The sequence below is a fragment of the Stegostoma tigrinum genome, chromosome 6, assembly GCF_030684315.1.
Source record: "Stegostoma tigrinum isolate sSteTig4 chromosome 6, sSteTig4.hap1, whole genome shotgun sequence".
Lineage (NCBI taxonomy): Eukaryota > Metazoa > Chordata > Chondrichthyes > Orectolobiformes > Stegostomatidae > Stegostoma > Stegostoma tigrinum.
The window spans coordinates 60,940,247-60,961,950 of record NC_081359.1 but is presented as its reverse complement, the minus strand read 5'-3'; the positions used below and the strand labels follow the sequence as shown (position 1 = coordinate 60,961,950).

General features: G+C 40.4%; 1 protein-coding gene across 5 annotated transcripts in view; it reads right to left on the bottom strand.

The window, feature by feature from the left end:
- LOC125453113 (mitogen-activated protein kinase kinase kinase kinase 4) overlaps window positions 1–21,704 on the bottom strand; it is a 272,621-nt gene that overhangs the window by 144,510 nt on the left and 106,407 nt on the right. For 4 of the 5 annotated variants that reach the window (XM_048532228.2, XM_059646599.1, XM_059646598.1 and 1 more), the window contains exon 3: window positions 19,386–19,442. In XM_048532228.2, coding sequence (XP_048388185.1) covers window positions 19,386–19,442 — 57 coding nt within the window. Of the gene's footprint in view, window positions 1–13,989; window positions 14,117–19,385; window positions 19,443–21,704 lie in introns of those variants that run through there. The other variant, XM_059646600.1, reaches the window with a different exon arrangement.

Below are 21,704 nucleotides of genomic sequence, written 5' to 3'. Positions count from 1 at the left end.
CATATGATAGAGAAAATAGCAAAGAAGTTATTTCTTCTGGGAGGAAGATATAGATCATGGAGTCTCAATGTGTGCGCCAATTAACTACCCTGTAGGCGATTCATGGATAAATTATAAACTACTCCATAATCTATTGTAAAAAAATGGACTTAGACAATTTATAGGAAGCTCGCTCAAATAAAATGTTCTTCCCTGCCACTTACAGATGTTAAATCTAAATATAGCATAAATACAGATTTAAGTTTAACAATAGGTTTTTGTGATAAGATTACGCAAATACATGAGCTAATGAGGAAGAACACTGTCCTGCACTATGGTGGACAGGATAAGAAAACTGTGCAGCAAAATTATTCTGTATGCAGTAAGTGACAGACTTAAAACATCTCTCTGTACTATATTAGATTTGGTGAATACTTCAACAAGATAGAATTAACAGCACGAAACAGGCCACAGGGATTAACTCTCTGCACGTTGTTTATGCTTTACATGAACTACACCCACCCTACTTCATCTTACTCTATCCCTTTTCCCTCACGCACTTATCTAGCTTCTCCTTTACTGCAACCAGTCTATTCATCTCAACTATACCACATAGAGGTAAGTACACTTTCTCACCACTGTATAAAGCACAGAATTCTTTCTTGGATTTTATATTGGATACCTTTTAAAGTTGTTTGGTAGCACTGAAATGGAGTATTTGTAAAAAAGAGACATGCTGTTGTAACTTTTTATCTTATACTCATTAGCACATCCCAAGGCTATCAAATTCCAAAAGGATAATAATTTACACTTTGAGAAAAAGGGAGCTGATTAGTTTACAAGTGAACTCCGATTGGTCGAGGCATCACCATGGTTACCCTAACCCTAACTTGAGACCAAGTACCTTTTTCCTCAGTCAGTAAATTGTTGTTCCTTTCCAAGTCTGATAACACATACAAATGCACAAGCAGGAGTAGGCCATGCGGTCACTTGAAGCTGCAATTCAGTACAATTGTAGCTGATTTGACTGCATTCAGATTAACAGTCCCACATCCCCTGATAACCTTAGATTTCCCTTGTCAGTCAAGAATATATCATTCTACCGACACAAGGTCAGAAAAAAAATTGTTCTCACCTCCATTTTAAATGCAAGACCCCTTATTTACAAACAATGTTTCCCAGCTCTAGTCTCCCCCACATAGGGGACATTCTTTTAACAACCACCCTCTCAAGATTTTCTATCTCTCAATAAAATCCCTTATTCTTCAAAACACTAATGGGTGCCAACCCAGCCTGCACCCCAGCCCCAAACATCCCAGCTTTCAGTCAAATAAAGCTTCTTGAATTGTCCTGATGTATCCAAGATGAAGCTTCAACATCATGCCTCTTTTTTCAGCAACATTTTCCATTTTATGCAGTTAACAGTGATTACCAAACATCCCTTTGGAAATCCTTCCCGATTGCGAAGATTTCTTCCAGATTATCTTCCAGTCTTCTCATTTCACAAAAGGACTCAACCAATCCTGTTTTTCCCTCGTGGTTATAGCCAGAGAGTCCTGGTATCGTATGTACAATTCATTGCAATTATACTTTATGTTTTTTGTCATAAAATGACCAGAACTAAGAGCAGTACTTAAAACATAGTTTCAACTGCTCCACTTTTGAATGCAGTTCGTCTAAAAAAAAAATGAACCTCAAAAGTCTGCTTACATTTTTTGTGGTTTGGTTAACCTACATTGCCATTTTAAATGAATTTCTGTAGTGATCCTGCTAGAATTCGCCTCTTCACTCCAAAATGTAAGTGATCTTCTAATTCCTCCCAACAAAATACATCAATTCGCACCTGTCTAGATTGATATATAGTGTGAATATATGTTTAAAGTGGTTATTCAAATATAGTTTTTCAAATGTACCTAGTGTTACAAACAGATGAATTAGGACAAATTGGTCAGTCATTTCAGTCTACTCCACCATTCAATAGCATGGCGAATCAAATTATATATCGCTGCTTACCTCCAAACATGTTTCACTCCCTTGCTCACTCAAGTGGATCTAGGCCTAGCCTGTCCAATCCTACTTCATAAAACAATTCACCCATTTCAGGCATTAGTCGAGTAAACTTTCTCTGAATGCTGTCCACTGCACTTACATCCTTCTTTAAATAAGCTAATCAATACCATAAATAGTAGTCCAGATATCGTCCCTGCATACCTGAAGCATAACCGCTCTTTTTTTTACTAAATTCCCATCACGATGAACTTTTGTATTCTATTTCCTTTCATAATTAATTTATTTATGCATAACAAACTCCTGCAGTTCATGCGTGAGGACACCCAGATTTCTTGGCATCTCAGAGCTCTCCAATCTACCCATTTAAAATAAATTATTCTCTTAAATTCTTCCTGGACAATTTCACATCTTCCCACCTGGTATTCAACCTGGTTTTAAACAGAACAACTAACATTCCATTTGTGTTTTTGGTGTTTCCCAGTATCCGTGCAAAAGCCAATAATAATTTCTCAACATGGGCATCAAAAGCCCTTTTGTCCTCCACAGTTACTAGTTTTACATCTTTGATAAAACATTTTGATTTGTCTGCCTTGAACCCAGTGTGAATAACTTTACACCTACCCAGAAGTGCACTCCACCTGCCAGTTTAGCCCAGTTAATTAATCTCCTTATATGCGTCCGTAACCTATCTGTTCCCACCTTCCTTTGTGCTCCCCCACACTTAAATCACTTCCTGTACCCATGTCAAAAGACCTGGAAAGTTTTGAAACCCATACGCTTTAGGTAATACTTTTATATTAGAATCACAGAACGGAAATCCAATTGTCGAAATCGAATTGCTTTGGCCTTCAAAATGCAATTGGGGATGAATTATCTATTCCAACACCTTGGTATATCTTCATTGGATCACTAGAGGTCTATTGAAGTAGATCAAACATTACAGAACCCCATTTTCATTCTATTGCAATTAGATGACCATCAGTCCAGCCCAGCCTACTACCCAGGCAATAGCTTAAGTTCAAATTAATGATGAAGATGATGTCATCTCAATATTTCATATTCCTCTTAACATGACAGAGACTCCACTTTAGGTGCAGAAATACGCCCACTGGGACCACATGATAAACTACTTGAATGTAATTAAAAGTAAATGATTAATCATGTGCCTCTGAAAATGTCTCAGTTTTGTTCAGAAAGAAATTCAACAGTTGCATTGTGTACATTTCACAACTTCCTGGTAATGGGCGATATAGCGCAGTCTCACATACATATTGAACAAAGGAGTACTTGGACCAGGAGTCATAACCATGCCCCATTATTTAAACAGCTGTCTACTGAGTCAGTCTGAACATACATGTGCCAGAAATGCAAATGAGTTAAGTGAGAAACAATAAGATTTATAAAGCACTATCAGCAAATTCAGAAAGTTTGAACAATTTTGAATATAGCTACTTCATACAAATGTGCATAGATTTTGGTTAAATTACAGACAATAAGTGCTCTTTGGGTTGCTTCATTTGCACTAATAGCTCACCCCAAATAGATTATGCAATAACAGCGGTCCAGCTAGAATTGGTGAGCCCAACAAAAAAAAAGGAAAAATAATATAATTTTGCTTTGTAGCTCGACATCGGCTGCCGGACAAAACAAAAATTGAGCTGAAGGTAACCAAGGCTTAAGTTAGACCCAGAAGCCAATGAATATTGAGGACATGTGGGACATGCTTTGATTAAATCTTCAATTTCGAGGATAATAGCATTAGGAAATGCAGTGGGGAACTCAAGAAATTTGGAATCATCAGGAAAGACTTAACTGAAACAAACGTTCCTGAGGGGACTTGACTGGGCAAATATGGAATGGATGTTTCCTCTTGTGGGTGCATCTAGAGCTAGGGTCATCATTTAAAGCAAGGGGTTACCCGTTTAAAAACAAGTGAGATGCGGAAAAAAATTCTCTAAGTGTTGAGTATCTTTGGAATTCCTTCCTCATAAGGCATTAGGTGTAAAATTGTTAAATATTTTTAAGACAGAGGCAGATAGATTCCTGATTACCAAGCAGATGAAAGATTTTCGGGGCTATGCAGGAATGTAAAACAGAGGACAAAGGACAATACAGGACATGACTGACCCTTTGGGCTACCAAGCCTGCTCCACACATTAAATGTTTCCACACTAAAAAACTGTGCGGGCCGGATCCCTCTATTCCAGACCTATTCATGTATCTGTCAAGATGCCTTTTAAATATTGCTAATGTATCTGTTGGCATCAGCACCTCTGACAGTGCATTCCAGGCACTTACCACCCTCTGCATAAAAAAAACACTTGCCTCTTATCTCCTTTAAAATTTACCCCTATGTCCCCTAGTAATCAGCATTTCTATTCTGACTATCCACTGTATCCATGCTTCACATAATTTTGTAAACTCCAATCAAGTCGCCCCTCAGCCCCCTACATTCAAGTGTAAAAATCCACATTTGTCCAATCTTTCTGCATAGCTAATATGCTCCAAACCAGGCAACGTCCTGGTAAACCTTCCCCGTACCCACTTAGCCCTACAGAGCCTTCTGATACTGTGGCAACCAGAACTGACCAAATGCAGCCTAGCTAAAATTTAACATGACTTACCAATTTTCATACTGTATACCCTGACCAAGGAAAGCAAGCATGCCATCCACCGTCTTGGCCGCCTTATCTACTTGTAATGCCACTTTCAGAGTTGAAGTTAAAATCAAATCAGATTCTCTTATAAAACAGCAGAACTGGTTTGATGGGTCAACTGGCCGACTCCTGGTCCTTGCTCATATGAAAACAAGTCAGTGAGTTGGTGATAATCAGGCGAAAAGAGGAGAAAATTAGTTGCAGACTGCGCTTAAAAGCTCTGAATACTAGTAAGTTGGTGTAGATTAAATTGTCCCAACATTGTGAAGTGACAGAGTTAAAATTTGTTTGGGCGGGAACATTAGTTCATAAGCATCTGTCACACACATGGCATTTCTACATTTAGCCCATGTGTCTTTTATCTGTGAATGTATTAAACAGGCAAAGAACACAGGCATGAAAAGTTCCAAGTGAGGACTGAAAACCATCCCTACAGAAAGGTCCTGGGAAAGGAAATAATTAAAGTCTTACAATGATTCTAGTGACATCATTGCCCTTACATATGCAATTTCTGAGAGGTTCCCAATTTTTTTTTAAATACATATGGTCTTTCAAAGTTTTATATTCTTGTGAACTCTTTTTCACTCTTGTATAACAAACTGATTTCTACCTTGCCATTTACTGGGACAGATTTTTTTTAATTCACTGAGCCTCTGCAGTTCACTTTGCAGATCACCTGCTGCTACCCTGCTTTTTCATGGTAGTAATGAGATCCGCAAGTTTCATTGCCCTCTTAGATTTTTTTAAAAATTGGTTTGTGTGATGTTGGCACTGCCGGCTAAGCCAGGAATTATTGCTTGTACGTTGGTGCCCTTAAGACGGTGGCGATATTGTACATTCCCAAAAATGTTGCGATCCTCAGGGTATAGGAACAGCAAAAGTACTGTTAAGATGGAAGGGAGTTCGAGAATTTTGACCTAGTGACAGCTAAGGAATGGCAATATTGTTCTGAGTCAGGGTGGTATACAGTTTGGCAGTGTTAGCATGCCGTTGATCTTAAAGGTGGTAGATTTCTCAGTTTTGGGAGGTTTTGACAAAGGAGGCTTGGTGAGTTACTGCAGTGCATCTTATAGATGGCACACTGCTGCTATAGCACATTGAACATTCATCCCATTGACTGCCAAAGTGGTTGATGAGATGCCAATCGAACTGGTGGCTTTATCTTGGATAGTGTCATGATTAAGGAGAGTGCTCTTGGAGCTGCATTTATCCAGGAAAGACGACAATGTGCCATCAAAATCCTGACTTGTGACTTGTTGATGACAGTAAGGCATTGGGGAGACAGGAGGAGAGTTATGCCTCACAGAATTCCTAATCCCTGACCAACCCTTATGACCATTGTATGACATGACTGACCCAGTTCTGTTTCTGGTCAATAGCAACCTCCAGGATGATGATAATGGAAAATTCAGCGATGGCAATGCCTTTGAATGTCAAGGTCATATGATTAGATTCTCTCTCATTCACACCACACAAGTGCCGGGCAATGTTGCTTATCACTCAACAGCCCAAAGCTGGATGTTTTCCAGCTCTTGTTGCATACCGACCAGGCTGATTCAGTATCTGAGGAGTTGTGCACATCATGCAATCAAGAGCAAGCATTCTCATATCTGATGTTATGATGGACCAAAGGTCATTGATAGAGAAGATGGTAGGGCCAAGGACACAAAAGTTGTCACAATAGCAGCCCACCCAAGTACAGCAATTCCCAACACTTCTGCCTCTCCTGATAACTGGTCATGAACAACAATCGAAAGCATAAGGAGCTCAGTCTCCTAATCCCAAGTCTAACCAAGCAGGCAAAAATCAGTACTAAACTACTTCTGCATTTCCTTTCTTCCCAGTTCAAGCAAACCATTTCAGAAAACTGCATGTAATAAATCCTTCCTGCAAGGTTTCAAAAAATTCTTATATCCAATGGCTGAAACATACTCAATGTACTTGCGACAGAATCAAAAATAACGTAAGCAACTTAAATAATTTAAATAACAAAAAACAACTTCATTTACAGGGTTCGGGGTGGGGGATTCCTTCAACTTAAAGAACCCATACCTGCAGAAAACAGAGCATGGGATATATGGGTGAACTGAGAACGAAACACAGAAGAATCTCAAACTAAGTTTCCAACAGTTGCGAGGAAAGAACTGCCCTTCCACGAGACTATTTGTCCATTGTAATAGTTGCTTAAGCACATTCATGAAGTACCTATTATATTCAAAGGCTCATTTCAATGAAATGAACAAAAGGAATCATTTTGCAGAGCATTTAATGGGATAACTTGTATCTTTTAGAGAAAAAAATCAGAAGTCACACGACACCAGGTTATAGTGCAACAGGCTTATTTGAAATCACAAGGTTTCAGAGTACTGCTCCTTAGTCCAATCACCAACCTGGTGTCATGTGACTTCTGACTTTATCCACCCCTTCCAACAGGAAAGGAATAGTTGCAAAAGACCAAGACCCCCTCTCAGTTTATTTTATCCAATCTAGTCACGTGTTTAAAACCAGTTATTAGTAGCTTATCTAAACAGTAGTTATCAATTGAACAGAACAGACCTCCCGACAATAATAAAATGTGAGGCTGGATGAACACAGCAGGCCAAGCAGCATCTCAGGAGCACATGAGATGCTGCTTGGCCTGCTGTGTTCATCCAGCCTCACATTTTATTATCTTGGAATCTCCAGCATCTGCAGTTCCCATTATCTCTGATACTATTTCGACCTCCCGACAAACCAAGGTTATTTCCTAAGTCTGCATATCAATTTCCATGTTGTGTATTAATATCCTTTAAATAAATAACATTGCAAAAAAAAATGTGATCAGTTAAATTAAGTTCCCTTTATCTCAACAAAGGCATTTCCTGGACAGTTCATATAAACTGTCTGACTAAACTTATGTATAAGCAATGAGTGCCAAAAACGTCTTTGCTCATGTTTGCTTGGAAGCAGTACTGATGCCAACATGGAGAGGAAGTCAAGTTAAAGTAAACAGATATTCTGGATCAACATCCAGTTCACGAATATATACTTTTGCTAATTCATATTCAGTAACTCCTTAAGAGAATAATTCCTCATGTCAAAGTTCACTTCTTAAATGAAATTAAAGGGAAAAAAACGGAGAAATGGACAGAAAAGAGAAAACCGGATTCTGAACATAATTCTGCAGACAAATTTTGCAATTTAGACTGAAAACAAAAATACCACCCTTTTATAATATTCTAAAATACTAATGGTTAGGCACAAAGTAATATGTTCTACTTCATATAAATGCCTGAGCAAATGAAGCATTTATTTATCAAATACAAAGACACAGTACTGACTAATTAGTATTAAGCCAGTAGCAGATAAAACCTAAACAAAGAACAATTAAAGAATTGTAAATGCTGAAAAACAGAAACAAAAACAGAAATTGTTGTGAAAACTCAGCTGGTTTGGCAGCATTTGTGGAGAAAGAGCAGAGTGAACTGTTTGGGTCCGGTGATCCTTCTTCAGAACTAATTGTAGCTAGGAAAAGGTTGGGATATACACCGAAGATCAGGTAGGGGGGATGCAGGCAGGAGTAAATGCAAGGTGAACACAAAGACCAGAATAAGAGAACAGCAGTTGGACATACAAAGGATTGGGTAAAGGTCAGCCTGGGGGAATCAAAAGCTGCTAGTTGGAACCATTAGCAGCTTACAATAGCATGGTGTGGCAGCAACAGGGCCCTCAGCCAGGTCTGTTTCATCACCCACACACGAGCCCTCACGCCCCCCTCTTCTGTTCCATCCCACAACAGCAACAGGGGCTTCCGATCCTCACTTACCATCCATATCCAAAGGATCATTAGCTGCCATTTCCATCTTCAGTAGGATGCCACCACTGAAACACATATTGCCCTCCCTTCCCTTGTCAACCTTCAACATGGACCATTCCCTCCAGAACACCTTGGTCTGCTCTTCTTCCACTTCTAAAACCACCCCAGTGCTCCAGCAAAGCTCAACACAAGCTGAAAGTCAGCATTTTATTTTCTGCTTCAGGACTCTTTACCTCCTGAATTAAATATCAAATTGAATAATTTTAAAGCCTGAGCACCTTCTCCCAGCCCTCACAGACCAGGTGTTGTCATTATATGGCAATCTATTTTCAAAGTTAGGATAAGTGATTTGATGGGGAACTTGCAGGTGGTGAGGTTCCCTTTTAGACAATGGCTTTAGGGGGTGCTGTTTAACAATTTATGATGATTTGCTGCAGTACATCTTCTAAACGGTGCTGCTACTGCTTTACATACATGATGGACGGAGTGAATGTTTGTGGATGTGTATTAATTGAGATTTTGTTGGAACCACATTCATCCAGGTAAGTGGGCAGGATTCTTTCACGCTCCAGATTGGTGTTATGCACCAGACCAAACCCCTTCAAAATATATGAAAACAATAGTCTAAGCCCTGACATTTTCTTAACTTAAAAGATAAGTGCAAGGCACTGCGTTCCAGATGCAATTCTAGCAGCACGAAGGGAACCCCTGCTTTTAGCTATTACAGACAGGAAGAAGAGCTTCCATGTCCTGCATCAAGATCCCAGCTACTGCAGGAAGCCAAAACTAAAAATCCTGCTTCTATGAAGCTTGACCCCACCCATTCAAACTGCTTCGACTGTTGTAACTTTTGAAGAAACCCAAGGCCTCAAGTTGTTTATTCGATTTGAGCAGACCACTTGGCACCTCTGTCTTCCTCAAAAAAGGGCAAGTACATTTGAGCCATAGCTGTGTCACACGAGTGCCTTGTGGATGGTGGACAGGCTTTTGGAAGTCAGGAGATGGTAACACCCAGGATGTTGACAGTTCAGGATTCAGCAATGATGATGCCATTGAATGTCAAAGGATGATGGTTAGATTCTCTCTTGTTGGAAATGGTCATTGCCTGACACTTGTGTGACATAAATGTTACTTTCCACTAATCAGTTCAAACCTGTATCTATTCAGATGTAGAGATAACAAGGTGTAGAGCTGGATGAACACAGCAAGCCAAGCAGCATCAATGGAGCAGGAAAGCTGGCATTTCAGGTCTCGACCCTTCTTCAGAAATGGAGGAGTAGAAGGGGATTCTGAAATAAATAGGGAGGGGGGGAAGGCGGATAGAAGATGGATAAAGGAGAAGACAGGTAGAGAGGAGGCAGACAGGTCAAAGAGGCGAATTAGAGACAGTAAAGGTGTGTCTAGGTGGGCAGTTAGGGAGGAGTTAGGTCAGTCCAGGGAGGACAGACAGGTCAAGGAGGCAGGAGGAGGCTCTTCGGTGGGGATGGGGCGTGATATGGGAGCAGGGGATAGGTGGGAGGAAGGGCAGGTTAGGTAGGTGGGGATGAGTGGGGCTGGTTTTGGGATGTGGTTGGGGAAATTTTGAAGTTTATGAAGTCCATATTGATACCACTGGGCTGCAGGGTTCCCAAGCTAAATATGAGATGCTGTTCCTGCAGCCTTTGGGTGGCATCGCTGTGACACTGGAGGAGGCCCAGGATGGACATGTCGTCCAAGGAGTGGGAGGGGGAGTTGCAATGGTTCGCGACTGGGAGGTGCAGTCGTTTGTCACGAACCGAGCACAGATGTTCCTGAAAGCAGTCCCCAAGCCTCTGCTTGGTTTCCCCGATGTAGAGAAGGCCACATATGGAACAGCGGATACAGTATACCACATTAGCAGATGTGCAGGTGAACCTCTGCTTGATGTGGAAAGTCTTCTTGAGGCCTAGGACGGGGGTGAGGTGTAGGGGCAGGTGTAGCACTTCCTGTGGTTGCAGGGAAAAATGTCAGGGGTGGTGGGGCTGATGGGGAGTGTGGAGCAGACAAGGCAGTCATGGTGGGAGTGGTCCCTCCAGAAAGCAGATAAGGGTGGGCAGGGAAAAACATCTTTGGTAGTGGGGTCAGACTGCAAATGGCCGAAGTACTGGAGCTGATGCGTTGGATCTGGAGGTTGGTGGGGTGGTACGTGAGGTCGAGGGGGATTCTGTTTTGGTTGTTATTGCAAGGAGGGGTGTGAGGGATGAGTTGCGGGATCTGTGAGAGACATGCTCAAGGACATTTTCGATCGTTGTGGAGGGCAAGGTACGGTCCTTGAAAAACAAGGACATCTGGAATGCCTGAGGGTGGAATGCCTCAGCTCGGGAGCAGATGTGGTGGAGGCAAAGGAATTTGGAATAGAGGATGGCATTTTTGCAGGAAGGTGGGTGAGAGGAGGTGTATTCTAGATAGCTGTCAGAGTTGGTAGGCTTCAAATGGATATCGGTTTCCAGGTGGTTGCCAGAGATGGAGACAGAGAGGTCCAGGAAGGAGAGAGAGGTATTGAAGATGGTCCAGATGAACTTGAGGTTGGGGTGGAAGATGTTAGTGAAGTGGATGAACTGTTCGAGCTCCTTGTGGGAGCACGAGGCGGCGCTGATACAATCATTGATGCAATGGAGGAAGAGGTTGGGACAGGGTCAGTGTAGCTCCAGAGCAGGGATTTTTCCACATATCCTACAAAGAGGCAGGCATGACTTGGGCCCATGCAGGTACCCATGGCCACTCCCTTTGTCTGTAGGAAGGGGGAGGAATTGAAAGAGAAGAAGTTGTTGAGGCTAAGGCCGAGTTCAGCTAAGCAGATGAAGGTGTCAGTGGAGGGGGACTGGTCGGGCCTGCGGGACAGGAAGAAACGGAGGGCCTTTAGGCCATCTGCATGGGAAATGCGGGTGTATAGGGACTGGACGTCCATGGTAAAGATGTGGTGTTGGGAGATCCTGGACCAAGGGGGAGAAAATGGATTCGAGAAAGGTGGAGATAAGTTTGATGGGGCAGGAACAGGCGGAGACAATGGGTCGACCAGGGCAGTCAGGTTTGTGGATTTTGGGAAGGAGATGGAAACAGGCGGTGCAGGGTTGGGGAATGATGAGGTTGCAGGCTGTGTTTGCCAGCGATGGAAACAGAGAGGTCCAGCCCCACCCCCATCTCCTATCGACTAGCCTCATCCCGCCTCCTTGACCTCTCCATCTTCCCTGGGATGACCTATCCCCTCCCTACCTCCCCATCTGCACTCACCTTTACTGGCTCCAACCCTGCCTCTTTGACCTGTCTGTGTCCTCTCCACCTATCTTCTCCTTTATCCATCTTCAATCCAACTCCCCCTCTCTCCCCCCATTTATTTCAAAATCCCCTTCCCCTCCCCCATTTCTGAAGAAGGGTCGAGACCAGAAACGTCAGCTTTCCTGCTCCTCTGATGCTGCTTGGCCTGCTGTGTTCTTCCAGCTCAATACCTAGTTATCTCAAGATTCTCTAGAATTGGCAGTACCTAATGTCTCTGTTCAGATGTTAGCACATTTGAAAGGGAACTCTTTTAGTATATGAGTCGTCGCAAATGCTGCTGACAATTACGACATGTTCAGTAAACATCCTCACTTCTGACCTATTGATGGAGGGAAGGTTATTGCTGAAGCAACAGAAGATAGTTTGGCTGAGGACACTATCATGAGATACTAATGCAGAGATGTCCCAGAGCTGAGAGGAGCAGCCTCCAACAACCACAACCATCTTCCTTTGTGCTAGATATGCTAGCTTTTTAGTGAAAAGTGAAATTATCTACCTCAGTAGGAAAAAAGGTAGAACTGTTTTCACAAAAATAATGATTGATGTTTTCCCTAGGGTAGACAGTCCAAAACTAGAGGGCATAGGTTTATGGAGACAGGGAAAAAGATTTAAAAAGGGACCTGACAGGCAAATTTTTTCACACAGAGGATGGTGCATATATAGAATGAGTTGCCAGTGGAAGAGGTAGGGAAAGGTGCAATTACAACATTTAAAAGACATATAGACATTTACATGGACAGGAAAGGATGAGGGGGGTATGGGCAAAATGCCAGCAAATGGAACTAGTTCAGTACAGGAAACCAGGTCCACGTGGTTGAGTTGGGCCACAGGGCCCGTTTCTGTGCTGTATATCTCTAATAATAAATATTGAAAATCAGAATGCTTGTATCCAAATTGTACGCATTCATGCAAGTATATGATAAATGGTATGTTATGTTCCAACCTGCAATAAAATGAAGCCCAAAGAAGTCTTGCTATTATTGTCTAAGCCTCTATTGATACCAGATCCGGAGCAGTGTATACATTTTTCATTAACCGGTCAGTGGACTTGAAAGGTTAACATTTTTTCTCTCCACAAATGGTGCCAGACTGCTCGAGTTCTTCCAGCATTTTACTTTAGTTTCAGACCTCCACCATCTGCAATGCTTTCTTATATTTATCTAAAGTATTAATAGAGGCCTCAGCAACCTTGATAATGCAGTAGGTGAAGCTGCAAAAAAATGGAACTATGTGGGTCTTCCTGCTAGTGTCAAGATAGAATGAGAAACTGAACTCTCTGTTCAAATGGCATGTCAAAATTTTATTTCACCTGCTTCACTGGCCATGTACCAGGGATGCAGGCAGAGTTTGTGATGAGGCTACAGTGTTTATGACTGTAGTATAACACACGTTGCAGTCTTCCCGATGGTTCAGTGAAAGAAATTTTAACATACAACATAACGTTAGAAAGGTAGGTCCAACAGCAGAGAAAGATGTTGAATCAAGGAGAGATTGAGCTGGATGTCTTCAGTACACATATGAAAACTAATCTCAAGGTTCAGGTCATCTCAAAGGGCTGCATGAAGGTGCAGATTGATGACATGGATACAAAAATTACCAAATAGATACGAATGAGCGATTGGGAACTCAACACATGCAGAAAGGTGGCTATAGGTATTTAAAGGGTCAACACACTTAATTGGAAACCAAGATCAGATGAGTTTAAAAGAGGAGATTTAAATAGCTTAAGCGCTGATGACAGTAAACAGATAAATTACAAACGGACATGACCACTGTAACATATGCAAAACGGAAACTTGTTTAACTTTATAAAGAGATAATTATCATAAACAGGGTGGAAACCTGTTTACCTTGCTAAGAGATGTAATCACTGTGGAATGAGCAAAACAGAAAGGCAATTAGCTTTACAAAGAGAATGATTACTGTAAAATGGGTCAACCAGTGACTCAATTGGTTTTACAAAGAGTAATAAGTGGGGGCAAGTGGTCAAATGTGGAAAAACATGGTAAAGCAAAGCATAACGACAACGTAAATGAGAGGAAAATGTTAAGAGGTTCAGAAAATGCCAGGACGGAACAGAGAGGAAAAGAAACAAGGAATATATCAACAATCAGGATGAAATGTTACAAAGATAACAAAAAGGCAAAATTAAAGGCTGCGTCTCTATGCTACAGCATTCGTAACAAAGTAAGCAAATTTAGTAGCACATATCTTAGTAAATTAACAGATCTAATAGCCATTTCAGAGACTGACCTGCAGGATGACAAGGATTGGCCCTGAATTTGTGCAAGAATCAGATGACCTGGAATCAGGAGATCAGGATAGAAATTTGGCTTGGATAAGCCTGAGGAACATGAGGGGAAAGATGTCACTACTGGAAGTCCTCCTAGCAGTCATTTCAATGGGAGACAAAACGAGGAAGTGATTATAATAATGGGACATCAATAATTATGAATGACATCAATGCACACGTATACTAGACAAGCCGGGACAGCAATAGTAATCTGAAAGCTTTCAAAATCATTCCTTAGAGCAGGACATATTGGAACTGACCAAGACACATGTTGTTTTAGACTCAGTAAGGAATAATGTACAGGGTTAATTAGTTACCTATTGTTCTTGTAAAGTGGGGGGAGTAAATGTTCAGTAGATAATCCCATGCACAGCATGCTTCCAGGAAAACTGTTCATTCTTCAAATGACTGTATCACTACCTGTAATCATTGGATCGGTTAGATCAGTTGGCTGGATAGCTGACTTTGGGTGTAGCATGGATTCAATTCCCACGCCAAGTGAGTTAGATGAAAGGCTTTTTCTCAACTTCTCCCCTCATCTGAGGTGCGGTGACCCTCGGGTAGATCACCACCATCTGTTTCCCCCTAATGAGAGAGCAGCCCTACGGTCCATTAAGACTATCGTGACTTTATCTTGACTTTTATCTGTGAACTTTCTAATACCGTTAGTTAAATTTTTCTGTGATGCATAAGATAATTTCATGCACAGTATTAAAAAAAACCTAGAAATGAATACTTAGTAATCAACATCACAAACAAAAATATTCTGGTAGTTTCTTTATCTCATAAGATTGAGACCATATGTTCAGCTCAATAAGCATCTCTTCACTATGAGTTTCCCAAATGTCCGTCCAAAGATAATCCACACTATATTAGTCAAACTGACAGCTCGCCAAACTATGGGTTGAAACCCCCCCCCAGCGGGATCACCCAATTGAAACTTTGGGGTTATCAGTCCCTAGCCCCCAAGATAGCATTTGCTGCTGTGAGAATCTAACTGAGGGCCAACAATGGCATAAGTCCGTTTAAATCTCGGTTTTTTTAAAATAATCGTTTTTAAAACCACTGATTTAGTCATTTTGCCACAGCTTGATCTTGTAGAATTAGAGTATTAAAGAGGGTGATCCCAAGGCATTCTAAAATTAAGAGTTAAGAGTACATCTAGAGAGCTGCAACTGACCTTGTTAAGAGATTCTTTCATGAGACATTTTAAGCCACAGACTTCCAAATACTCCTTCTCCCGAAATTACTAGCACTTACAGGTTGAGATTCTTTTAGTGGTGAACAGGCTTCACAATTCATACATTTTTAATCAAAAATCTATGGGTGGAATGAATACCATGATTCCCCCAAGAAGCTGAACAGTCATTTGCCAACTGTGGTCCCATTTTCCCTTCATCACAGTCCTCCCCACTTATGGTGCAACGTGTGCAATTAATATACAGTCATGTAATTTACTTTTCAAGAGTTTGTATTTCAGACTATTGTATTTCAGATGGTTGTATTTGACTGGTGGCAATTGGACGTTGGTCTATTTTTTGTGAAGGAGTTTAGTAATTAACTCGTTCAGTCAATGTGGAACGATAATTTTGAACTGGTATATGTCAGAGGCCTTCGAGAGGGTCAATGAAATTTTTTATATTGTCAGGTTTGAACCAAGCAGAGGTAAATCTGATAAATCCCAGGTTGTTTTCAAGAGCAAAAAAGCACCAATACTAAAAGCATTACGACAAGATTCATGTCCAAGTTACACCAAATATAGCATACATTGATTTTGAACACAAAATACCAGCACACGAATTTAGTTCTGGTCTAGAAGGTAAGTCATATGGAATTCATGGTAATGGAATTCATAGTAAGTTAGCAAGCTGGATACAAGATTAGCTTGGTCATAGAAGACAGAGAATTGCTGTGGAGGAGTGCTTTTCTAGCTAGAGGGCTGTGATCAGTGGTTTTCCGCAAGGAACCCCTGTTGTTTGTAATGTAGGTGAAAACAAGGGTGGTCTGATTACTAAATTGGCAGATGACACAAGAATTGGAAGAGCTGTGGATAATGAGAAAGATTGTCAACGGATACAACAGGATGTAGATCAGTTGAAAAGTTGGGCAGAGAAATGGAAAATGGCATTTAATCTAGACAAATGTGAGGTGATGCATTTTGGAAGATTGAATACAAGAGGAAAAATATAGTAAATGGCAGAAACCTTAGGAGCATTCATATACAGAGGGATCTTGGGGTCCAAGTCCATAGCTCCCTAGAAGTAGCAGCACAAGTAGATAAGATTGTAAAGGAGGTGTATCTGGCACACTTGCCTTCAGTCAACGCGCTGAACTTAAGACCGTAAGACATAGGAGCGGAAGGCAGGCCATTCGGCCCATCAAGACCATTCCACCATTTAAATCATGGCTGATGGGCATTTCAACTCCCACTTCCTTGTGAGATCAAGAATTTATCGATCTCTGCCTTGAAGGCATCCAACGTCCTGGCCTCCACTGCACTCCGTGGCAATGAATTCCACAAGCCCACCACTCTCTGGCTGAAGAAATGTCATCTCATTTCAGTTTTAAATTTACCCCCTCTAATTTTAAGGCTGTGCCCACGAGTCCTAGTCTCCCCGCCTAACGGGAACAACTTCCTAGCGTCCACCCCTTCTAAGCCATACATTATCTTGTAAGTTTCTATTAGATCTCCCCTCAACCTTCTAAACTCAAATGAATACAATCCCAGGATCCTTAGCCGTTCATCATACGTTAAACCTACCATTCCAGGGATCATCCGTGTGAATCTCCGCTGGACACGCTCCAGGGCTAGTATGTCCTTCCTGAGGTGTGGGGCCCAAAACTGGACACAGTATTCTAAATGGAGCCTAACTAGAGCTTTATAAACCCTCAGAAGCACATCGCTGCTTTTATATTCCAGCCCTCTTGAGATAAACGACATTACATTCGCTTTCTTAATCATGGACTCTACCTGCAAGTTAACCTTTAGAGAATCCTGGACCAACACTCCCAGGTCCCTTGGCACTTCTGCTTTACGAATTTTCTCACCACTTAGAAAATAGTCCATGCCTATATTCTTTTCTCCAAAGTGCAAAACCTCACATTTACTCACATTGAATTTCATAAGCCATTTCCTGGATCACTCTCCTAAACTGTCTAAATCTTTCTGCAGCTTCCCCACCTCCTCAGTGCTACCTACCTGTCCACCTATCTTCGTATCATCGGCAAACTTCTCCAGAATGCCCCCGGTCCCTTCATCCAGATCATTAATGTACAAGGTGAACAGCTGTGGCCCCAACACTGAACATAAAAAAGTTAGCAAGTAACGGTGCAGCTGTGTAAGACTTTATCGAGGCCATACATGGAGTATCTCGTACAGTTCAGGTCACCACACTACAGGATGGATGTGGAGGCTTTAGGAGAGGGTGCAAAAGAGGTTTACCAGGATACTGCCTGGATTGGGACTTTATTGGCTATAAGGAGATGTTGGATAAACTTGGATTGTTTTTGTTTGCAGGCCAGATCCTGAGGGGGCGACCTGATAGAAGTATATAAAATTAAAACAGGCATAGACAGGCAGATAGTCAGAGCCTTTTTCCCAGGGTGGAAATATCAATAACTAGCAGGCATAGATTTAAAGTGAGAAGAGGAAAGTTTAAAGAAGGCATTTGAAGCAAGTTTTTTTTGACAGAGGATGGTAGGTGCCCTGAAGGCAGTCGGGGGAGATGGTAGAAACAGACACATTAGCAAAGTTTAAGAAGTATTTACATAGACACATATACAGACAAGAGAGGGAAATGGACCATGTGAGACACGTGGCATCAGTTTAGAATAGCATCACAGTTAGCATAGGTATAGAGGTCCAAAAGGACCCTCCTGTGCTGAACTGTTCCAAGATGTGGAGGTGCCAGTGTTGGGCTGGGGTGGACAAGGTCAGAAGTCACACAACACCACGTTATAATCCAACAGGTTTATTTGAAATCACAAGCTTTTGGAGAGAGCTGCTCCTTGGTCACCTGATGAACAAGCAGAGCTCCAAAAGCTTGTGATTTCAAATAAGCCTGTTGGATTATAACCTGATGTCATGTGACTTCTGACCTTGAGCCATTCCATGTTCAAGTTCTAGTAGCCAGGGATGAATCAGGATACTCAATGATACATGAATGAATGTAAGGAAAGAAGTAGTACCAACCCCAGTGGAGAAAGCCTCTACATCCACATGTTACTTTTATCCAAAGAGTAGATGAAATATCAACAGATTTATTCATTGTACAAAGGAAGGCGTCATCTTTGTGACAGGTTACTTCTTGAAATTTCACATTGTTCAATGACTTGTCAACACAACAAACAGGACTGTCACTGATATGAGCACTATTTTCAGTTTAGTTGACATCCCAGAACGTAGTATGTCTACTAATGAACCATAGTTCACTGGCAAAACTCTAAATAAATGTACCAAGTGGGTAGTGATCCATATCACATTATCACCCACTATCCTTGCTTAAATACTCAGCAAGTCATATGGAATACACTATAAAATCAATGGTTAATGTCAAACAACGAAGCCAGATTTTCACATTGCATTGCCTCTCCAGGTGGATGTGATCACCAGATCTGAATGAATTGTCAAACGTCCACAGTGTAACATCAAAACTTGAAATGTTAATCGTGTAAGCTCCATTTTAACTGTTTGTACAATTACCAAATTGACAACATATGCCTTAGTACAATACATGCTGTATATCTGCACTAAGTTTTTATCTTTTGAAAGGGAGGATGTTTTGCTATATTGCACTGTCAATATGTCAGTATGTTTCTTTTTCGGTCATGTTCATCTTCTCATCACTGCATCAGAACATGTGGCCTGAGGATATAAAATTCACATGCTCCAACTTATCTCTGATCACTTGAAGCATGCTTCTCTGCTGTAACTTATAATGTAGTACTAACCCAGAAAATTGTGCACCTAAGGAAAGTAATGTCTATACTAATAATTATTTGTAATCAAAAGTCCATTTGATTCTTCAGTACTATTCATCAACCAACAGTTTCTTATGAGGGATAACATAAACATTGCTGAAGCAGGTAAAATACCCTGCTAAAGACAAATCGACACTAAACATAAAACTCATTCCACATACTATAAAAAGAAATTAGGAGAATTGTTTTACATAGATGCAAAATCATGCATATGGCAAAGATGTTTCTTTGTTATTTCTTGTGGTGATAGATTCTGTGGCTTTAAAGCTGGCATTTTTTGAAACAGTACCTAATTAAAAAGGGTAGCTGATCCTGGCAGCAAAAGAGCAAAGTACTAGATCACAGGAGCTTCTATATAAAAATTACATAGACTTACCTCTGTAACATCCATGACTTTAATAGCTGCTAGTTGTCCTGTTTTGACATGACGACCCTACAAAAAAAAATTAAAGGCAGTTAGAATGCAGAAAAAAAATTAGACATGCCAATGTTGTATGAATCAGTAAATTTGAATCTAGCCAATTACATTCATTCCAAATGAAAAGATTTTTCTTTAGTTTTATTCAGAAAATTGCAAAGTCTTTAAAAAAAACCTTTATTTTATCTTTTCGACAGCCACGTTTCACGCTGCCAAGTGTAAATTACGAAACAAAATGTTTGCTCACTGCTGACACGTGGCAACTAGTTTCAGATCTGTTGTGTTGCATGCCAACTAGGTTGCTTCTTTAAATAAGTTCAAAACAAAATACTCCAGATGCTGGAAATCTAAAACAAACAGAAAAGCTGGGAGAAACTCAGTAGGTCTAGTGGCATTGTTGAAGAGAAAATCAAAATAGGGCATGATGCTAAAATTATTTATTTAATCAAAGCTTTTTTTTGTCAAAATGTACAATCTTTTGTTTTCCTCTCACTATTTTTGAATTCATACCATTTCGACTAGAAGTACAATCAGTTATTTTAACCTTTTTGCACAAATAACTGTCAAACTATAATCCAAATATATAAACAGATGCAGTCATTCAAATTTCTTTTGTACAAATGGTACGTGCAATCCACCAACTAACACTTCAACTGTGGTGCCTGTCGTCTCTTCCATTCTCTTGGTCCAACCCCTCTGGAGTTACGAATTTATCATTCTTCCTTTCTAAGCTTGCGCCTTATTACATTTTCTGCCACCCCCTCAACCATTCCATATCCCATAGTCTCAATCAAAAACAAGGGCAAGTATCAACTATTTCTTTGTTTCCCTCAAACCTACATCTCTCATCCTTTCCCAGATACATTTCCTCCGCATCTACCCTAGGATTTATAAAAACTCTCATTGTCACTATCACTGCATTCTGAACAAGTACGTGTATAACTAGCCTTTGAGCTTCAGTGTAGGGTACTGCAACTTGGCAAAATTTTAGGTTGCCCAAACCCTCCCATCTTTGAAGACCTGATCCTTTAAAAACTTTACTCTTCCCATCCTGTTCTACCCCAGAACAACTTCATCTTGACTCTCACCAATTTACATTACATTAACTTAGCCCTTGGAACCAATAACCAATTTAACCAGTTCTAAAAGGTCACAATGAGCTATTGCATTTTCCTCTTCCCATGTTCTAGAATTATTCCAGATGGCATGATGTAACTGATAGAATATTGATTTTACAGTGATTGATAAATGTTATTTTACTGGTTTCTTTAGTATCCTTGAACTCCATTGTGTTGATCTTTTTCAACAACACAATGCAGATTTATAGCAAACTGTACAATCATAAGCTTGACGTTCAGATTGTTTATCTAAGCCCTGAACAAATCTGTTCAATTTAGTATCAGAAGCCTGGTTTAATACAGCAAAACGTTTGTAGCTTTTATACGGTTCAAGAATAATTTTCAAATACTTCCTAACCAAATCGGAAGCATTTCCATATTCCAAAAAAATGTCTATAGTCTGCAACCAAATTGTAATTTTTTTAAACTGTACTTAAACAGCTTATTATGTGAAACATGATTCCAGTCAGCTAACGTAACTGAATTTCGTTTCATTTGAAAAGAGGAAAATCATAGCAAATATAAATTTATTCTGTAACAATATTATGATTAAAAGTGTGCGCAGGTTAATTTCAACATACCCCTTTATCAATTTTTAAATATTAAAAATCTATTTTAAGGCTGCTCTCAAAAAAGACAAGATTTTACTATATATACACCATATGAAGAGCAACCAGTCGATGAGTGAAACTGCTCAGAATTTACAGATGCAAAGAGAATTCTGTTTCCAACACCAACAACGTGAGAAGGCAAATATCAATATCTATGCTTCCATCAGACGAAACACCTTTTTTGGTGGGTGATGGAATGGGTGGGAGATGGTAAGTAACAATATCTTACTCGCTTAAAAGAGTTATTATACACTATTTGGAAATATAATTTGCCTATTTTGTTTCCTTGGTGGCTCATGCAGTTAGTCAAGCAGTCATCAGAGGCTCAAGAACAGCTGCTCATAAATTTGCATGTTATTTCTTTCAACTGACTAGTACAACATTAATCAGGTAGATAAAAAGCTTCACTATGATAACACAGTTATGATTAACACTGCTTCAATATACAATAACATACTTTAATTCCTGCTGCGCTACTTTAAATAATGAATAAATGCATTTTAATTTAAAAAAGGCTTTTTTTCCAGATTTGATTAGAATTGCTACTG